The sequence below is a fragment of the Tricharina praecox genome, assembly GCF_024521635.1.
Source record: "Tricharina praecox strain CBS 144465 chromosome Unknown BZA05scaffold_43, whole genome shotgun sequence".
NCBI classification, from domain to species: Eukaryota; Fungi; Ascomycota; class Pezizomycetes; order Pezizales; family Pyronemataceae; genus Tricharina; species Tricharina praecox.
Window position 1 is genome coordinate 43,480 of NW_026250445.1, and position 18,699 is coordinate 62,178.

Here is an 18,699-nt window from a genome sequence, read left to right on the forward strand (position 1 = left end):
TCTACGTCGCACTGGCACAGACACACATCAGCGGCCAACTTCCACACCGTTTAATCTAGCTGTCTGCATTCAGCACATCCAATTGCGCCCTGCTTGTTGCGTGCTGCGTGTGCGAACCCTATCGCTATCGCCACGTCCACCGTGAACGAGGAATCAGGATGAATCCAATTATCAAGGCATCCGTTCGAAGTTGGAACAATTGTCCTGCTGTATGGGTATCATACCTAGTGGAGGATGAGCATGCATGCCGCCGCTGCTGCTAACAGCAAACCATAATCCGCACACACGTGTCCGTACGTGCTGCTGCCCTATCTTCGGTACATAGCATCAGCTGTGACTAATTCTTATTCATGCAAATCTGAATTCTGGCGGAATGTTCTTAAATACCTTCATGTTGGGTACCTGGTAGATCACTTGTCGCTTGATCACGTGACCGTACGGACATTTACGGTTTACCCCCAGCTCCCTCACTATCGACTCTCGAGGCTCTTATTCTTGTTCTCTACACGTACCAATATATCCCTTACCCGCCATAATCCCATGATATATCGTCCACCAGTAACCAGCAACCGAGCAGTCACAGCAAATATATCCAGCTCCCCGCGAGGTCCAAGGTCGAGTACGATCATATGATGCATTCCCGAACCAGAGTCCGCCAGGCTGAGTCACAGGTTAGTGGCTTGCTCGATCATGTGGCCTGTCATCCTGTCATCCTCTCCTGATTCTTGATGCCGAGCGGACGGGTGGATTTGATACTAGGAATGGCTGTGTGCTCGTATTCATGTTCGTGCTTCCCAGTCCCAGTCATCTGAAGTGTACTGCTGTCGATTGCAGTTGTCGGTGTTCAAACTTCATCTGTTCAACCGCTCAACGGGATCCCACGGGATTAAGCCAAACTATAGTACCGAGTGCTTTCCCACGACTTTTCCCGGTGCGCACTCAAATTACTCTCATATAAACCTATAAAACAGTAAATAAATAAGTACATACAGAGTCCAAACAGAACCCCCAAATCTAAGTAAATACAATCTCCCATCTCTCAGCTCCCCCGTAGGCTCGTACGTGAAAAAAAAAGCTATGATAACAACTCCCAACATCCCCACATCCCCAGTCACCATTCCCCATTCCTTATTCCCTATTCCCCAGTCCCCAGTCCCCAGTCCCCGCGTCCCCAGTCCTCACGTATTACACCCCCCTCCCACTCCCACCCACCGCCTTCCGTCCAACAGTCATCTCCCTCCTAACCGGGCGCTCCTGCCCCACCCGCTCCTGTCCCGCCTGCCCCAGGACCACATTCGTACCATCCCCCTCACCCTGCACGAGCCCATCCTGCCCAGCATTCGCCTCAGCAAGCGCATTCCGCAGCCGCGTGCGCCTGCTCGTCTTCCGCTGCGGGTGGGGGTGGTACCGATCGCCGCTATTGCCGTGCGAGTTCCCATTCCCGTTCCCATTCGCGTTCCTATTCCCGTTCGCGCTTCCATTCGCCGCACCGCGGAACGGGAGCACCTGCAACGTCTCCGCCGGTAACTCGGCCCCCATTTGTGCTGTCGGCGGCGGCGGTGGCGGTATATCCCCGCTCGAACCCGAATTACACCGCGAGTGAGAGTTACCGCGAGAGCGTGAGTGATACCCGCCATCACTCGAGCCCCCGAACGACATCGGCGACGGGGGCGCGAACGTATCGATGACAGCAGCGAGCTCTGTAGCGGTTGGCTCTTCTGCCGAGTGCTTGCAGAGGTAGGGGAGTGGTTTTGGCGGGAGCGGTGGGGGCGCGGTGGGGTCGGTGGGACTGGTGGGACTGGCGGGATTGGTGAGATTGGTGGGATTGGATATGGGTAGGGGCAGGGCTGGCGATTCTGGGAGCCGGGGGGCCGAGGGCCACGTTCCGACTGGGTAGAGTTGCAGTGGGACGGTTATTGCGGGTGGGCGCGGTGGGGGTGAGGGAGCAGGTGGGGAGGTTGGGGAGGGGGTTGACGGGGCTGCTGAAGGTTTTCGGGTTGGGGTGGCGGATGGTGATGGTGATGTGCTTGATTGTTTATGTGGTAAAGGTGGCGGTGGGGGAGGCCTAGAAGGCAGCGGGTATGTGGTCTGAGTAGCATCCAGTGGTGTCTTGGTTGGCGAGGTGACTTCAGGTGTTGCCAGGAGTTTTCTGCGAGTACCGCGACGTGGAGGTGGAGCTGGCGGTGCCCTAGTGGGAGGGGGTGGGGGCACCCTGTTTGGGGGGAGCGGGGGCGCCCTGGTAGGAGGGGATGGGGGGCCTGCGGTCGGAGGTGCAGGGGTCTGCGCGGATGGGGTCACCACTTTCGGCGCAAACGTTTCGACGGCGGGAGGCTCCATGACGAAACTCGTAACAGGCGATGTCCTCGTCAGTACCATGGGCGGCGGTTTCGTTGGTGTCAGAGGGGGCGATGGTTCCGCATCCACCATCGGGGGTGGGGGCGGAGCTCGTTCCGGAGGCACAAGCACAGGCGCAGGTTCCAGTGATAAAAGATCCTCCACCGAACTCGAAGCGCTAGTCCAGGTAGCAGTGGAGGGAGTGCCTGGAGTCGGCGGTGTTATCGGTGGAAGGGACGGTGGTGGTGGTGCAGGCGGCGGAGTGTAGACCGGTACGGCCGGTGCAGGTCCCATAGGAGATCCAGATCTGCTCACGATGCGGGATTGCGGAGATGATTCCTGGGTGGCAGTCTCTGTCATGGACTCTTCGTGCGGAACAGTCGAAGATGATGATGCCCCTAAACCTCCTTGAACCATTTGTCCCAGACTGCTCTGCTCCTCGGAATGCCGCCCATACAGTTCCGGGGCAAAAGTAGGAGTGACAGGTGCCGGCGGAGACGGTGGTATGACTGTGAGGGAAGGTGGCATAGTGACGCTAGTGACAGCTCTTGGCCGGACACTTCTCCCAACTTCCGACTGCGAAGGTAATATCGGCACGGGCTCCGTTTGCCTCCGGGTGATATTTTCCCTCACCGACGGTACCGCGTCCTCGAGATCGGCTGTAGCCAGATCCTCGCGGTTCAGCGGATGCGGGGTCTCTGGGGCCCTCACATCCTCAATCCTCACCTCGGTCGCTTCCCTCCGTTTATTGTGGCGGCCAGGAATCAGCGCTGAAGGGACAGCCTCATTCCCTATGCGCACAGCGGGGATATGATCGGAATGCAGCTCTGCCGGGCGTGCAATCTGCGAGGCGGATCGGGCGAGTGGTGTAGTTTCCAACCTCTTTCCGTGGAACGTCAGTGGTCCCAGCTCCGGCTCCCAGGGTCTGGACACGGCCACCGGCGGGCCCACGGCAAACGCCGGCATCGGAACGGAAGCCCGAGCTGTGGACTTGGGCAGCTCTCCGAATCCTTCCATCTGCGCGCGCCGTTCATCTTGTTCCTGCGCCCACCGCTCGTCTTGTGGCTGCGCGAGAGATCCGCCGGGGCTGTCCAACGTCATGCTGTGCCGACGGTTCGCACTTTTTGGTGTCGATGTTTGACTGGTGCCTCGGCCGCTGTCGAGCGAATTGCGCGTTGGGGTTGTGTTTCCAGGTGCGTGATGTCGGGGGTCCTGCTCTTCCATGTGGGCGTCGAGGAAAGGTTGTCGCCTTCGGGACTGTGTATCCACCCTGAATGCATCGTGCGCATGCTCCTCGTGGAGGTCGGCGAGAACCGGACGTATGTTTACCCATGTGTGACGCCGGGCATGCGAGTTGGGCAGAGAGTTGTTGGGGAGGGGTGGTGGAGCGATGTTGAAAGCGGGCGATAGAGAGGGTTTGGGTCCAGTCGAAGGCGGCCGGTCGTAGGTTGGAATCACTGGCTCGGTCGCGCGGGAAATAAGATATGGGTCCGGTATCGCTGGGTCTTCTGTTGGCCACGGAACCCTCGGAACTATTGGCTCACTCGCTTGGGATACCAAGTTGGGCGGAAGTGGAACGGTCGAGACCACCGGAGCATCTACGATGCTTACCGGTCGGGATGGCATAGGAGTGCCCGCCGGCGGAATCTGTGGTGGTCTGCGCGGCGGCATACCCGGTTGAACGGGACCCTCCGCCAGCGGGACCAGCGACGGTGGTTGCAGTTTCCGCTGCCGCGGCGGTATGTACTGTGTGACATCTGGCATCGCAACTATTTCCACGGGCACCGCCGGTCCCAAGTAAGCCGGAGTCTCGGACCATCTCCGTCGATTCTGCTGCGAATACGGTACCTGCGGGGCAGCCGGTGCGGTCGAGGACGATCTCCTAGCGAGGTCTGCCATGGACGCCATGTAGGCGCTCGCTTCAGGCGCGAGAGACGTCGGCGGCAGCGGCGCGGAGGCGGGGGGTTGCGACGCCATCGTCCGTGTCCAACCCGCGTCCTCATCGTAAGTCACCACCGTCGCCGGCGGGGGCTCGGTCGTATCCTGCGGATTCCCATGTACGACATGTCCATGCGTCATCGTCGTCGACGCAATCGCCCTTGCGGCGTCCGGATGCGCGCCATCCACCGCTTGCGGAACAACACTCTCCGCCGAAGCCGCCTTAGTATCCCCCCTTCTCCACAGCCGCATTCCCAAAAACCTCCCTTTGTCCCTGTCCTCTTCCTCTTCGGCCAGTGTGGACAGGTCTCGCGTTCCCGACGGGCCTCCTGCAGCAACAGGCGGGGAGTTCCCTCGGCTGTCGAAAGGCCGCTTCGTCAGTGTCTTCCTCGCGGAGGTCGACGGTTGGCTCTGGTTCTGGTTATGGTTCGGTGATTGTGAGTCCGGCGCTGGCATTGGTGGTGGTGTTGGCGGGCTGCCGCCGAAGAGGCTCCACCGGCGCCTGTGCGATTTCGTAGTCATGGATCGGATCGTGCGCGTACGACAGTCAGTTTATGTGCGAGTAGGAGTGTGGCAGGAACATTCGCCGCATTGCAGTCTCGGAGGTGGTGGTGATGGTGATGATGGTGGTGGTGGTACGTAGAATAGTAGGCAGGATGTAGTCGTCTCGAGGGATGGGGCCAGAGGAGGAGACATGTTGTGTGTCTAGGCGTCAGCGCACCGCAAGGCTCACCGGCAGGGCGCGCAGGGTAATTGCAGGGAGGGCCAGACTGGGGCAGTTGGAAGGGGGTGGGCGCTGCGCGTGCGAAGATGGGAGCGCGGGGTGATGCGTGTGGGTGGGTGTAGGATATGCGTGTGCTACACAGCTCCGATTTTGGTTTTGGAGGGTGCGGTGCAGTGCGCATGGCACTAACAACGAGAGCACTGCCTGCTGAATTCTGGCTAGCTGCATCGAATACGGTGTTGGATAGCGAGCTGAAAATCAGGGCGAGCTGCGTGGTCGCGAAGACGTCGATTTGGTCCATCTACCTGTGACGGGATGCAATATAGAGTGACATAAGTACGGGGTGAAATTGGTAGTTACATAGAAGGAGAACGTGAAGGCGAGCCCCCAAGGTTGTGCGGCATTCTATGTAAGGTTGTTTTCTCGGGACCGAACCGGGGCCGGGACCGGGACGTGGTGGGAGGGGGCCGCTAGGAAGGCTTATTTCCTTCTGGTTGACCGGTGGTTACGAGGGTTGCACAGGACCGAACACCCGTGGTCGGTGTGGACGGTGGTGATTGGCCGAGCAATTGGTTAACCTAATAATAATTGTTATAGTCATCGAACGATCGCTGATCAGCTCATAGCCTCATACAGAGCATCATAGGTAGCCTACGGTACTCATAGTAGCTGTAAATAATATCTGGGAGCGATGGAATTCCGTGGGCAGTGCGACCAGAGACCTGCGGGAAGAATCACGACATGGCGATATTCCGATTCCCCGGTAACCAAGACCCCAAGAGTCTGACTGACGCCTCCTCCTGCTGACGTTTTGGCAAGATTTATCAACGGCCATCATGGAACATTGAAACGTCGCCCTTGCCGAATGACATGAATGACCTGAAACGTGACTGCTGCCTACGCCGGTTCGACGCTTCAAGAGTTAGTAGGGATAACTACTATAGTACCTGGTAGTTATGGTACATATACTCTATACGATGTGGCGAAGCCGAGAGCACGGCGCCATTCGAGGAACCACCTTTCCTACTAGGTAATATAGGTAATACTATAATAGGAACAATAGTAGGAATCAAATCATCGTCTCGCGGTAAACAAGCTTCAGCGGGCGTCTAACTATCTGACATCCGTCGTTCGGCAGATACATAATTACATATGCACAATATGGAGTACCTGCGCCGCGCATGTACTAGTATACAAACACAGCAGCTGAGCTGACTGTGCTTGGTGACAGTTCTGCGTTGCGGACCTGCGGTAGCGGTAGCGGTCCGGTCGATCCGGCTGGCCGTGTTTGCCAGAAGTATCTACTGCAGTCTGCCTACATGATAGTAGGTAGTAGTAGTAGTGGACTGCGCTTCCAATGAGGAGAACTGGTAATAGACTACCTATAGTACTATAGTATCTATAGCAGATGTAAACTTGCAGCGGCTAGGTATGTAGGCTCTATGTAGAATACCGGTAGTAGATCCCAGTCCCGCCACCCTCATCGAGTGGTTCCGAGCTCCGGTAAAATCAGCCGTCATGCCTACCTAGTTCATACAGGTGCCACTACTGTAATAACTACCTGCCTACTAGTAGTTCACGCTCACCGAGAATACGGTAATGTAGAAGTTCGCTGGTGTATCCGAATCGGTCGTGACCCGTGCATCCTTATGTCTACTTATGGCGAGCTCGAGAATTGAGATGGCAAGAAATGACTGGATAAATGGCCTACCTATTTCGCGGGAAACGTGCGTACCGGTATTTTGCCGGTTGAACTGTCGGAGTGCGCGTGTACTTACTTGGGTAAATAGTACTATTGGCTCTAGACTCCCTTCGATCCTCTAAAATCCTACCTACCTACTCGGGCCCCTACTACTACATAGATATATTAGGCATCTGGTGAGACGGACTGGATATATAGTCTGGGTGATAGCCACTCCAACATCCCGATTCCGTTGCAATAGTGAGTGGCGCAGCAACTTCCACTGTCCAGTGCATACATGATGATCCCTCCGCCTACACATACTGCAGTCGTTGAAAATACCTAGGTAGTCGATCCAAGATATAACGGGGAATCCCTTGAACTCCCGAGCTTCCCTACTGCCCTGAAATCTAGTCCCCTCGGGCTTCCTCCTTCCTCGATGGATTGTTCAGCCAAACGCCACACGCCACACGCGCGCCATGGTTCAAACTTCAAACCGACCCACCCTCTACCCTTCTCTGCCATGCCCTTCTTCAACTCCGCCTCGCTACTCTGGATTCCCACAGTTTGGGACTCTGGCGACCGATGCCGACTTACCGAATAGTAGATACTCGTTTGCAGCCGCCGTGAGATGTCATGCCGTAATGGCTAAAACCTTTCCCCGTAAGCGCGCGAACCACCACCAGCCTTCTCGCCTCGGTGATTGGGTCGCGGGGAGAAGCAGTTACAATCGCGGCGCCGCGTTCTCCAGGAACTCATCTCCAGTAACTGGTCCGTTCCCTCGCCGCCAGTCGGCCACCGGTACATCCCTCCACGCGGCGCGCGCACTCCGCTCAAGTCCGCTGCCTCAGTGCCTCGCGCGCAATGGCATGTTTCTGCAAAGCCGTGCATCCATCCACTCTGGCTTCACCACCCGCAGCTTATCCAACTCCTTCCGAGTTCCAGACTTCTCTTCCTGCTCCCCGGTGCATCTCTCTGCTCCGGCACCGCCACACCATTGCTAGGAGCAGCTTTGAGCCTTCGGCAGACTGTAGACATCAAGATGAGACGCGAAAGCGCGATGTCCGGATGGTCGACCGTAGCCGGCGATCTTTGATTCCTTCAGACCGTCGAACTGTCGCGACTCGCTGCTGGTTCGGAGTCCAGAAGCGGGAAGTGCATCTCTATGACCGTCATTGCATGGTGCTGACTGTGCTCTTTGTTCGGACGGAAAGGTAGCGCAATGTCCAGAAGGGCGACTCGGTGGCCGATCCTTCCTCCGCTTCCGGATCGGAATAGCTATTATGGCCCGTGGGGAAATGCCTAGTTCACCGTATTAATGTTCTTACTCTGTGGATGGGACCGATGGGTACTCGACGAATCGGAGGGGTCGCGGCGACGGAGAGGTATGTACTCACTTATGTACTACCTAACAGTGACCACTGACAGCGACGTAAAACGTGCGCAACCTCGCAGCCAGTGCCAGTCGTTAGGTATTGACTCATCGCCGAGACACCGGCATTGCATTTTTACCGCACTCTATGTAACGCAGCCTCCTATGTACCTAGGCTCCTACAGCGGTGGCGTGTTGTACGGCATGAAGCGCATGCACGCCCAGGCACCGCCGCATCGTGGATTATGTGACGGTGACACACTGCGGATCTCTCATTCTCTGATGGCTGAAGATTGGCCGAAGCTTGGCCGAAGCTTGGCTGAAGATCGGCAGTGGGGGGGGTCTTGGTCTCTTAGAGATCGAGTGCGACTGCTAACAGGGCGAAATAAGCGAACACGGGCCAAGAACGGACGGAACGAGTGATCGGCCTGTTCGGCCAATTGCGGGTTTGTGCCACGTAGTCAGCTGGATAGGTAGATCCGTGTAACGAAGAGCGTTGTCGCCCTGCGGCCCGCCGATTCGGCGGCGGCCGGTGCTGGGCACTGCGGACATGTATGCGGCTGGATATCTGCACAACGCAGATGAATCACGATACCTAGACGGCTACAGCTGTCAATATTGTGTGACCGGTGTCAGCCTTCAGGTGTTGTTGCGGTGGAAACGCCAGCCTCTGCGAAGTGCGAACTCTTCTTCACGTACGAAGTCATCGTGTAGAGTGCCTTTGCAACATCGAGTCGGTCAACATCCCCCCCGCCGCCCCACCCCCAACTCCCGATCTGCGTCGCACCCGCAGCAATGGATCATCCCCGAATAGTCGTGGGCATCGACTTCGGTCCTCTCCCCGTCCGCCCCTCACACTCACAGCACTAACTTCTCCAGGAACCACCTACTCTTCGATAGCGTGGGCCACGACCTCATCACCCACGCACATCAGCCTGATCGCCGCGTGGCCTTCGGCAGGCGCACGAACACACCACAGCACGCCGAGCGAGATATCATACCACGTGTCTGGGAGCACTTCGTCGTACCTGTGGGGGTACGATATCCCGTCGTCGCAGCAGCGGCTAAAGTGGTTCAAGCTACTACTCGAGACCGACGACGAGGCGGCGCGCAGCGCAGTGCCGATTCCGCCCGGAATGAAGCCTACCGATGTTGCGAGAGACTTTTTGGCCGCACTGTATCACCATGCTATCCAGACCCTGTGGAGGATCAACTCTGCCAACGTGATGCGCGCGTCGAAGGTCGACTTTGTGGTTACGGTGCCCGCGGTCTGGACTGATGCCGCGAAGAATCGTGAGTGCGAACTACTGGCGAGGGGCTGCAAGGGCTGGGGTGACAGGTGATAGGTACAAGGTTGGCGGCGGAACAGGCGGGGATCGCGGGCGAGCACGAGTTGCAGCTGCTATCGGAACCGGAGGCCGCCGCGATATATTCCATCAAGATCCAGGAGTCGGCGGCGATCAGGGTTGGCGATCGGATTGTCGTGTGTGATGCTGGGGGAGGTACGTTCGTCCTCCCATCTACTTCGCTACCACACTCATCTGAGTCCTGGATGACGTACTACATATACCTGCATACCTAACCTCACCCAGGCACAGTTGACCTGGTAAGCTACAGCATAACGTCTTTACACCCGGTGCTTCGGGTGTCGGAATGCTGCATCGGCGACGGCGACTTCTGCGGCAGCACGCAGATCGACCGGAACTTCGAGCAGCTCCTGGCATACCGCATGGGAGCGCACTACACCCGTCTGCGGCCTGAAGTGCGCAACAGGATCGTCCGCAATTTCGAAGAGGTCAAGTGTGCGTTCGAGGACCGCCCCGAAAAGGAGCGATTCTTTGTGCAGATCCCCACGTTGGATACCGTTGATGAGCCTGGTGTCAGGATTAGGGATGGCGAGTTTGAGATTACGAGGTGGGTTGGCTGGTCGGAGGGGGAGGTGGTGTGGGATGGTGGAGAAAGCGACGGCGGAGGGGGCTGATATACTGTACTGAATACCTAGGCAAGAGCTAAGAGGCCTTTTCGATCCGGTGGTGAATAAGATCATCCAGTTGGTCGCCAGCCAGGTAGAGCTCAGCTGCGCAGGCAACCGGTTCCGCGTCAACGTATTTCCCTCCCCTCCTCCCTCCAACCTTCTTCCGCTGACAGAAACGGCGTAGTACCTCCTCCTCGTCGGCGGCTTCGGCGAGTCCCGGTACCTATACAAGCGGCTGCAAGCCTGGGCGTCCATTCAGGGGATCGAGACATTACAACCGCGGGACGCGGCGACGGCAGTGGTCAAAGGCGCGGTAATCCGCGGCCTCGACGTAGCGATGGGGGCGCCCTCCGGATCCGTCGTGCGTCTCTCACGGCGCAACTACGGCACGCCCATGAGCACGCCGTTCATCGACGGGCGGCACTCGGAGACGGACGCATACCTTGACCCGTTCACGGGCGCGAAAATGGCAAAGAACCAGATATCTTGGTTCATTAGACGTGGAGACCCGCTCTCTGATGATACTAGGGTGGTCAGGGCGTTCACGAGGACGTTCAGGAAGTATCAGGGCCCGTGGGTGGATACAATGGTGGCGTGTGAGCTGGATCCGCCGCCCGGGACGGTGGTGGATGGTATGTAGCATACCACTTCCCCTGCCGCTCGCTACCGAGTTGACGACACCCACTAGACGTAAAAACCATCTGCACCATCGCGGCGGATCTCGCGGACGTGAAAAAGAGCAAATACAGCCGCAAATGGCGGTACTTCCGGCGGTTTTACGTCGCTTGGTGCGCGTTCCCCTCTCCTCCCTCCACCGCCAATTCCCTAGGTAGTTCATCGCTGACTCCGATACGCCGATACCCCACAGTTACACGCTGGATCTTACTGTCCTGTCTGGCGAGATGAGGTTCGAACTGGTGTTTAATGGCGAGAGCTATGGATTCTGCAGGCTCGATTTTGATCCTGTTAGTGGGGATGTGCAGGTTCAGAGATCTGGTGTGTAGGGGCTCGGGAGGAGGGGGGGTTGTGGGTGCGGGTGTAGTGGGAGAAGTGGAAAGTGGAGGACAGTAGAGTTGAGTGCCTGTCGTCACCCGTGAGGGAGGTGATATTTGGGATTTTGAATTAACCTGGGATATGATGTTATGACTGTTTTTTAAATTCCACAACCGTAATTTGTAGTATTTAGAAGCTGTCTGGTGGGATCGCCCACTGACCTGTTCGTAAAATAATGCCGACTATTTCGACCGATAAGACTTGATACTCGTCTACACAACGACAGAACTAGAATGACGGTAATTTGATATTCACTATATATCTAGAGACTGGAGTACGCATGGTAGCGATGTAGAAGGATTCATCGCAGCTTCGCCGGATAGGGCCGAGTGAGGAGTGATGAGCGTGTCATTGGATCGCGCTTACGCAGAACTCAAGAAGGTACATAGCATAGATTCGCTCCAGCTGCTGGTTGGTCCAGAACTACTAGGGAGGTAGTACACACTCCTTCTTCTTGTTGTTATTGTTGTTGTACTGCGGTCTACGTGTGCAGCGGTCTGCGCGGCGCGGCAATTTCTCCCACTATTTGTCCCACTAACTACCGCGTTTGTGCTGAAAATAATCCGACGATGCTTCACGCAAGCGCAAGGCGGGGGGTATTCCACTCTCGCAAGACTTTTCAGAAAGGCTTCTATCGCGCCAGTAGCCGCCATTCACTCTGACCTCAGCTCAAAGCTCATTTTTTCTCCACTACCTTACCCACCAACCCACAGCTTCCGTCTTCCCTTTTCTTTCCTTCCCTTCCCTTTCCACCATCCATCCACTGAACACTCCACCAACAACTCTTCGGCATACAAGCGATCAGCAACAACACGAACAACGACAACAATAACCATGTCGCCGCAGCCCCCCAGCTCGGCCGCACCCCCTCGCCGCCCAGTTCGCGCAGCCCTCGGGCACCACCAAGAAGAAGAAGTCTCAGTCCCCGGCCGCCGCGTCGATACTCTCTGGGCGCGCCGCATGTTCGAGTCGCTCGCTCGCCGACGATAGCAAGGATCGACGTCGAGCGCATCGGCCTCGCCGAGAACGATAGGCTGCGCGCCGAGCTCGAGGAGCGCGCGCCAGGAGTAGCTGCGCTGCTTCTATCGAGATATGAGGTACGATGGAGCAAACGGGGATAAGATGTCCCGCCGAGTTCGCTAAAGATGCGCAGCAGGTATACATACCCCCAGTCGGGCGGCCGGGATCATTATGGTTAAAATGGGGGCTGGAGGAGGAGGAGTGGCGGGAGGGGCAGGAGAAAGGAGGAGCCGGAGGAGCCGGTGTATTAAATGCCCGGAATGTAGGTAGAGTAGAGATAGAGAGAGAGAGAGAGAGAGAGAGAGAGGGAGGGAGGGAGAGAGAACATCAATTTATTTCGCATGAGTACGTAAGCGTCCTGCAGAATTCGTCACGGATTAGTTACAGCCCTGGGCTCAAACTTCTTGATAGGTACGCCAAACATCCGCTTCCCCTTCCGTTTTATTGATGAGTGGATGCCTCTATGTACGGTAGATACAGTACAAGGGATAATAGGATTGGTTTCCCCGCCAGAATGTGGAATACGGAATAATGGGCGCGGCGGTGCGGCGGTGCGGCGGTGCAATGGTGGCAGGTGCACGCTTGGAGCGGTGAATGGGAAGTGCTGGCAAGGTGGCGTAATCAGGGAAGGCTTGGAAGGAAAACGGCGGAAATGAAAGATGATGAGGAAGGTGAGGTTGTATTCAACTTCGAAGAGCCATCTAAGTACCTAATACATGTGGCTCTCCTCCGCTGCGTGTGTTCGGTGTCACTCGATCCGACTAACCTCCACTGCTCCCATCTTATCAGACCCTCCATCTATCCTCCATGTGCTTCTCTCATGGCGGTGACAGACGACACAAGGGAAAGAGAGGGAAGGCTAGGGAGAGAAGGCGAGGGACCTGGGAGAGAAACGAACAGGAAACGAAACGAAACGGTCGGTGTCGCGGCCGGGTGGCTGTAACTATGAATGTACCTATGTGGGCGTGTGGGTATTGTGGCGGTTCGGTATCTACGCGGTTCTGCGAAGCTATGATGGATACTCATACATCATACATCATAGAATAGCATTCATCATTAATGGCGGTGCATCGCCTCAAGCAATGGTAAAGTAATGGCATCCGTCATCCACGGCGGTGAATCGCCTCAAGTGCTTATAATCATCCGAGATCATTCGAACCATCTCCAGTTCTCCTCCGCTTTCCACCTCTGCAACATCTCCAGTCCTCCACCACTTCCCAATGCACCCTCACACTCTACAAGTCGTTGCAGTGGGTGTAGGGGTCGTCACCACCCGCTGTCGCCTGGTTATCGAACTCGGCGCGAATTGTGTATTTGTGCCGGCCGCCACCATCCTTTGTGGCCGCGGCTATCCTCCGCTGAACACCAGTCATATCCGCCAGCCCCTACTACCTCTCGTGCTAGATGGATGTGATAATTCTCGTACCTTCGAGCCGTCATCGTCGGCATCTTGAGCTGGATAAAATCCAAACTCTTCGTGCGGCGAAGACCGTATGCCCTCATCACGTTTTGCGACTTCTAAGTCAACCGGGGCCTCTTCTTCTGCTGCAGAGGCGTCGGACATAGCGAGCGGAACGTGTCGCAATGGTCCAATGAGTCCTTGGTCTGGAGGAGACAGATCAGAAGCCACAGATCCATGAGGCCATTGGCCACAGGCGTACCCGTCAGGGCCCAGCGTGAATGAGCCTTTACGGCGCCGACGGCCTTGCAGTTCGCGCTCTCAATGCTCCGGATGGTGTGAGCCTCGTCCAGGGCTATCGGTGTGTCGTTTCTCGGTGCGTCGTTGCAGTCGATGTACACATTCCGTGCGGAATTCCATACGCCCTTTCCCTCAAGGACACACCTCATGGCATGCTCCAACCGGAGGAAGAAAATGCGAATTGATGTCGTGGGTAAGTGAGAAGATGGGCCATTATTGGCTAAGAAGATGAAGACGATGTTGTGTGTGTTGTGTGAAAGAGAAGAGGGAAGTAGACTCGTGCGAACCGGTGAATATATAGGTGGAAACATTCCAAGAGCATTGAATCGGCGCTAGCGTACTCTTAGCGTACTCACACGTGACCATACCCTACCCGTCGGCTGGAGTGACTGCTCACGATGTATGATTATTATGAGGTTGTGAATATGGAAATCACTATCTGTGACTAGAGATTCTGTCAAGTGTTCTAATAGTCTTATTCACTGACAATAGGTAACATCGCCGGCTGATGATGATGGGTGATGATGGGTGATGATGGCTGGTGATGGCTGGTGGCTGGAGGTGCAGCTGCTCACTCGGTCACCTTATTACTCATCCCACTTCGTCTTTGTTCGAAGATCCTAGACTATGGCGAACCAACGCACTCCTTTTTCTGTCCGTTCTGGCCAGTCTAGGTAGAAACACCAGTCCCGACATCGCGCATCACGCATCGCGCATCACCCCTCCTCCATATTCCAGACTTCCAGTTTCCCAAACCCGCATCCAGCAGGCCGATATACATCTCAGCAACTGGCAGGCTGGCACGCATCTTCAAGTTGTCGCGCCATCGTGTAGGCTCTACTATACAGTCGTCGCCCCAAATCCATGTTCGTCGGCAATGATGCCTAATGGTTCGATTATTGCCAACCATGGCACATCAGTCGCTTGGTTCTCGGAGCATTATTTTTCCAAGATCTTTCGGTTTTCCTTTGGAGTAGCTACCTACATCGTACCTATTCAATATCGTTTTTGTGACGTGAAAACACTGTAAAAATGTGACCGGATAAAATCCATCCAATTACTGCATCAGTCGTTCATTCATCAGTTATCACGCGTCTGCCTACCTATCCCAGACTAGCTTCCATCAGCCTTGGCACTACCGCAGACTTCTCCATATCCCCATCTTGTATGCAGTACCTTTCTCTTCTCTAAGCAATCTATCTATCTACCATCGTATATCTCCAACAATCAATAATCGCCACCGACGAGTGATCTTTGATGGATAATTGTAGGTACCCATCGAATTGGCGCTCCTCGAGAGAATGTGTCGTTTCCGTCGGGAAATAGTAAGGCTCGCTGCGCTGTCGAACTCTACGACGTTTGTAATTTTCCATTGATCCTTAGGCACTTCCAATGCTGGTACCGGATGCAGAATGCCGCACCTCAGGCCCACCGCGTCGAGGGTACACAAGAGTTAGAAATTGATGCGATAGGGAGTTAGGAAACTGTAGATATATATTCGCGAAGAATGAAAAGGCACGCCATTGAGCACTACACAGGTATTTATTTAGTTTGCGAAAAAGCTCCGCAGCCAATAAACCGACGCCTTCAACGCCTTCGACGCCTTATGTCTACTCTATGTAGACGAGGACTCAGGAGTTCCGAATTGCACGGTCCAGCGTCCGCGGAGTGGACGCGTCCGAATCCGTCATCTAGGTTCTAGAGTCGAGGCGAGTCGAAATAAGCAATTCTTAGACGCAGGCGGTAGTTAGGCTCCACTCGTGTGGCGTATTCATGAGACATCACTCGCACGCTTTTATTCGTCGACAACTCGTGACTCCGTCTATTTGCGGACGACAGTGGGAGAACGGGAGAACGCAACGCAACGAGGCCTTCAGGGGTTTTTCCAGTTCTGTATGTATGCCATGCAATCGGACGTTTCTGGCAATGGGGGTTATGAGTTGCAACCGCTGTGGACTTTCCACAAACGCATTCGAGTTCGACAGAGCTTTCCCCTGGGCCTTGGTGCGGAGTTCAAACCCAACAATGTTTGGCCACGCCCGCCAAGGGCGCCGTGCGACGTAGGTGGGTAACTACGCTCGTCGCACGATCACGTTCGCATCCGGCGAGTTTCCGCTTGCTGCTGCTGTTGCTTGTCAAGGCGAGATCACCATTTAGCCCCCTTTTTTTTTCTTCTTTTCTTCTTTTTACCGAAGAGCTTTTTGACGCTGCTGGGGAGGAGGGGGGGCGGGCTGGGAACCAGTTAGCTCCGTTTCCCCAACTTGCGCTGCATGTCTGCGGCTGATCGGTTCTCAGACGGTCAGACCTCCTCCTCCTGGGGAGCCTGGAGGGGGTGTCTCACCCATCCATCCCACCCGCGCGGTCCGATCCTCCATGGCTGTGTAGAGTAGACGACATATAAACCTGCGTCGTCCGCCCCGCCGCTCACCGGGCTTGCGTACCCCTCACCGCCGCGCACCGATATATACACCATGAAGTCCCCCGCCACGCCCACCACGCTGCTGTACCACCTCCTCCTCCTGACCGCCGCCAGCTACACATCCGCCTTCGCAATCTTCACGCACACCGAAGTGTGCATGAGCCGGGACGCGGACCCTTCGACGCCGCCCATCACGAAAGAGAGCTTCGACGCCGCGCTCGGCACGTTCGAGCGCGCCACGCCAGAGCAGATCGTTACGGGCGACTACGGCGGCTGCTGCAAGGGCTTCTGTGTCCGCGCGGAACGCCTCTCACATTACGACTACTCGGACCGCGTTGATCCGCCCCTCATCATTCGTACCCAGGCCCTGGACGACGGCGTCGAGCGCTTAAGGAACTGTGTGGGCATCGCGGTCGAGGGAAGGGTCGCGCTTTATGGTATGTTCACCCCCGACCCATGTGTGTACGGGTGAGACCCGCGGCTGACCCGTTGCGTGCTGCAGACTCGACGTGGGATGGCAGGATCACGCTGAGCTTTCATCCGAACGATGCGCGGGCGAATCTGACGAACTGTTGACGAGCGGGACGGTGTTTGCGTGGTGTGTGTACATATGGAACCTGTAAGCTGTAACTAGGCTGTCGCATTGGGAATGGGGGGTGGCGGGCGTTTTCGGAATTTATTACGTAACTACTAGTACTCACTACTTGGAGCTCTCGAGTCTCAGCTCCTGATCGAACACGGGCAACACAGGCGCTCACATATGATGCCGCTTCGTGCCGGCGACGCTGCGCCGAGCGGTGGGTAGTCCGGTCCCAGCGGGCCAGCCCAGCCTACGCCCCACGGGCCGTTTCACGTATTTCCGCTGTGTTCCCTCTGGGGTTCCCCTTGGGGCTGTGCCAGTGTGCCGGTCCCCGGAGGTTCGAGAACTCCCCAGGCCTCAGTCGCCCATGGTCCCCCCTGCCGAAACTTCAGGAGCTGTGTGAAACGAGGTTATCGTGTGTTTCGTAGTGTTGGTCAGTTTTTGCGCACTTGTGTTGCTCCGCCACTGTCAAGTCAATCCCCCCTTGCATCGTGCGGAGAGCGCCGCTCACCCGTGAATGTGGATTTTCCCTGAGCCCACGTCTAGAGTGTCATCCTTGTGTCGCTCATTCGCCTCCCATGGAGAGGGTTTAGCTCGTGATTATTGTGCGTGATCGGAGCAGCGCCAAGCAGTGCTAAAAAAGACTCCATCCGGAGAGAGTCTAGACTCAGATTCCAAACAGCCAACCGAGCAGGTGCAAAAGTAAAGCGACGTCGACAGGGTTCGAACCTGCGCGGGCGAACCCAAGAGATTTCAAGTCTCTCTCCTTAACCACTCGGACACAACGCCATACATATTTGTTATCTAATGATAGTCACTCTGACCGAGTGTGCCAATGGCTGAAAGTTGAGCTTAAGTTCCCCCTTACATCATAACCCATGGGCCACGCTCACATGCGGGGCTCCTCTCCGCCGCCTATTTACCGTCCGCAACACGCACACAAGCAAGATGAAGTCCCCGACCAGTTACACCGCGCTCCCGACCACCGATGTCGACGCCGCCGCCGCCGACTACGATCCGGCGCCTGAACAGCGCACCGCCGAGCAGCACGCGCTACAGATAGCATTACGGTACTCCCCCCCTTCGCCTCCACCCCGAACAAACCCCCCTCCCCCTCTCCCCCCCCCCGCTGACCCACCCACCTACAGCCACGTATACCGAACCAACCTCCCCCTCGTATCCAGCGCAATCCTACACTGGCTGCCAGGCACGCGAGCACCAAGGACGGCACTGGACGAGCTGGGCTGCTCAAAGGAGCTGGCGCGGATCGTGCTCGACGCGGGACACAGCCGTGGTGGCGGGGAGGCGCATGGTGGAGGAGGCCGCCAGCCCGCCCGAGAGGCGCTGAGGGAGATGGCTGAGGAGTTGGATTTCTATGAGGGGAGGTATATGGCTGTCACCGGGGGCGAGGGGGGACAGGGTGGGGGCGGGAGCGGGAGGTGGGCGAGGTTGGTTAGGTGAGTGTGCCGTGCCGTGGGGTAGAGGGGGGGTAGCAGAGTGAAAGTGCTGACTGGGTGGAAGGGCGGCTGAGGGAGGGAGAAAGCGGCAGGTTTGAGGTGCGGATCCGGGGATTGCGAGTAGTATTTGGTGATGATGATGGCGAGTGATCGGCGCCGGCTGCAGCCTGCAATGCTGCTTGGTCGCGCAGGCATAGGGGGACTACTGCTCCCGTTGGCTGAAAGCGAAATGTCTTTAATTGATCACAAGTTTCGGTTTCCGGAAAAAGTGTTCAAGAGTCATGATTCATCTGGCGATGGCGAGTGATCTGTGAGCTACCGTACCCACTCCATACACCTAATGCGTACATACATGAGGAGCAGTCCCACAATGGCAATCCAGGTCAGACCAAGTTCCTTTGACCTTAACCGACCACCATTCATTGCTGCTTCAGTACATCCGCCTTC

General features: G+C 56.4%; 5 protein-coding genes and 1 non-coding gene across 6 annotated transcripts; 2 read left to right on the forward strand and 4 right to left on the reverse strand.

The window, feature by feature from the left end:
- Nucleotides 1-915: 915 nt before the first annotated feature.
- Nucleotides 916-1,217, reverse strand: BZA05DRAFT_412631 (uncharacterized protein). Its single transcript, XM_051485121.1, has one exon. The coding sequence runs from the start codon at nt 1,116-1,118 to the stop codon at nt 951-953; it is 168 nt and encodes a 55-aa protein (XP_051334931.1). The 5' UTR covers nt 1,119-1,217; the 3' UTR covers nt 916-950.
- Nucleotides 1,170-5,045, reverse strand: BZA05DRAFT_412632 (uncharacterized protein). Its single transcript, XM_051485122.1, has one exon. The coding sequence runs from the start codon at nt 4,792-4,794 to the stop codon at nt 1,186-1,188; it is 3,609 nt and encodes a 1,202-aa protein (XP_051334932.1). The 5' UTR covers nt 4,795-5,045; the 3' UTR covers nt 1,170-1,185.
- A 3,567-nt stretch (nt 5,046-8,612) lies between these two features.
- Nucleotides 8,613-11,277, forward strand: BZA05DRAFT_464152 (uncharacterized protein). Its single transcript, XM_051487729.1, has 8 exons — nt 8,613-8,881; nt 8,929-9,342; nt 9,396-9,551; nt 9,642-9,963; nt 10,052-10,154; nt 10,209-10,656; nt 10,713-10,812; nt 10,893-11,277. Exons 1-8 carry the CDS (start codon nt 8,845-8,847, stop codon nt 11,026-11,028), a joined length of 1,716 nt encoding a protein of 571 aa, XP_051334933.1. The 5' UTR covers nt 8,613-8,844; the 3' UTR covers nt 11,029-11,277.
- Nucleotides 11,278-13,255: 1,978 nt separating this feature from the next.
- BZA05DRAFT_412641 (uncharacterized protein) lies at nt 13,256-14,348 on the reverse strand (the record flags this gene model as incomplete). The annotated part of the gene is made up of 4 exons (XM_051485123.1): nt 13,256-13,450; nt 13,524-13,595; nt 13,626-13,939; nt 14,280-14,348. Coding segments are annotated over 3 exons (504 nt in total), but the record flags the coding sequence as incomplete, so codon positions are not given.
- Nucleotides 14,349-16,042: 1,694 nt separating this feature from the next.
- BZA05DRAFT_412644 (uncharacterized protein) lies at nt 16,043-16,933 on the forward strand. The gene is made up of 2 exons (XM_051485124.1): nt 16,043-16,652; nt 16,718-16,933. Exons 1-2 carry the CDS (start codon nt 16,268-16,270, stop codon nt 16,789-16,791), a joined length of 459 nt encoding a protein of 152 aa, XP_051334935.1. The 5' UTR covers nt 16,043-16,267; the 3' UTR covers nt 16,792-16,933.
- Nucleotides 16,934-17,503: 570 nt separating this feature from the next.
- On the reverse strand, nt 17,504-17,584 carry BZA05DRAFT_t297. The gene has a single exon. It is a non-coding gene; the product is annotated as a tRNA-Ser (tRNA).
- Nucleotides 17,585-18,699: the final 1,115 nt, after the last annotated feature.

Bases quoted from the DNA above. Each gene is read 5' to 3' on its own strand.
- BZA05DRAFT_412631 (XM_051485121.1), bottom strand. From the start codon at position 1,118: ATGGTGACTGGGGATGTGGGGATGTTGGGAGTTGTTATCATAGCTTTT.
- BZA05DRAFT_412632 (XM_051485122.1), bottom strand. From the start codon at position 4,794: ATGACTACGAAATCGCACAGGCGCCGGTGGAGCCTCTTCGGCGGCAGC.
- BZA05DRAFT_464152 (XM_051487729.1), top strand. From the start codon at position 8,845: ATGGATCATCCCCGAATAGTCGTGGGCATCGACTTCG. The intron at 10,155-10,208 runs GTATTTCCCTCC...GAAACGGCGTAG, and splicing joins GCAACCGGTTCCGCGTCAAC to TACCTCCTCCTCGTCGGCGG. The intron at 10,657-10,712 runs GTATGTAGCATA...GACACCCACTAG, and splicing joins GCCCGGGACGGTGGTGGATG to ACGTAAAAACCATCTGCACC.
- BZA05DRAFT_412644 (XM_051485124.1), top strand. From the start codon at position 16,268: ATGAAGTCCCCCGCCACGCCCACCACGCTGCTGTACCACCTCCTCCTC. The intron at 16,653-16,717 runs GTATGTTCACCC...TGCGTGCTGCAG, and splicing joins GGGAAGGGTCGCGCTTTATG to ACTCGACGTGGGATGGCAGG.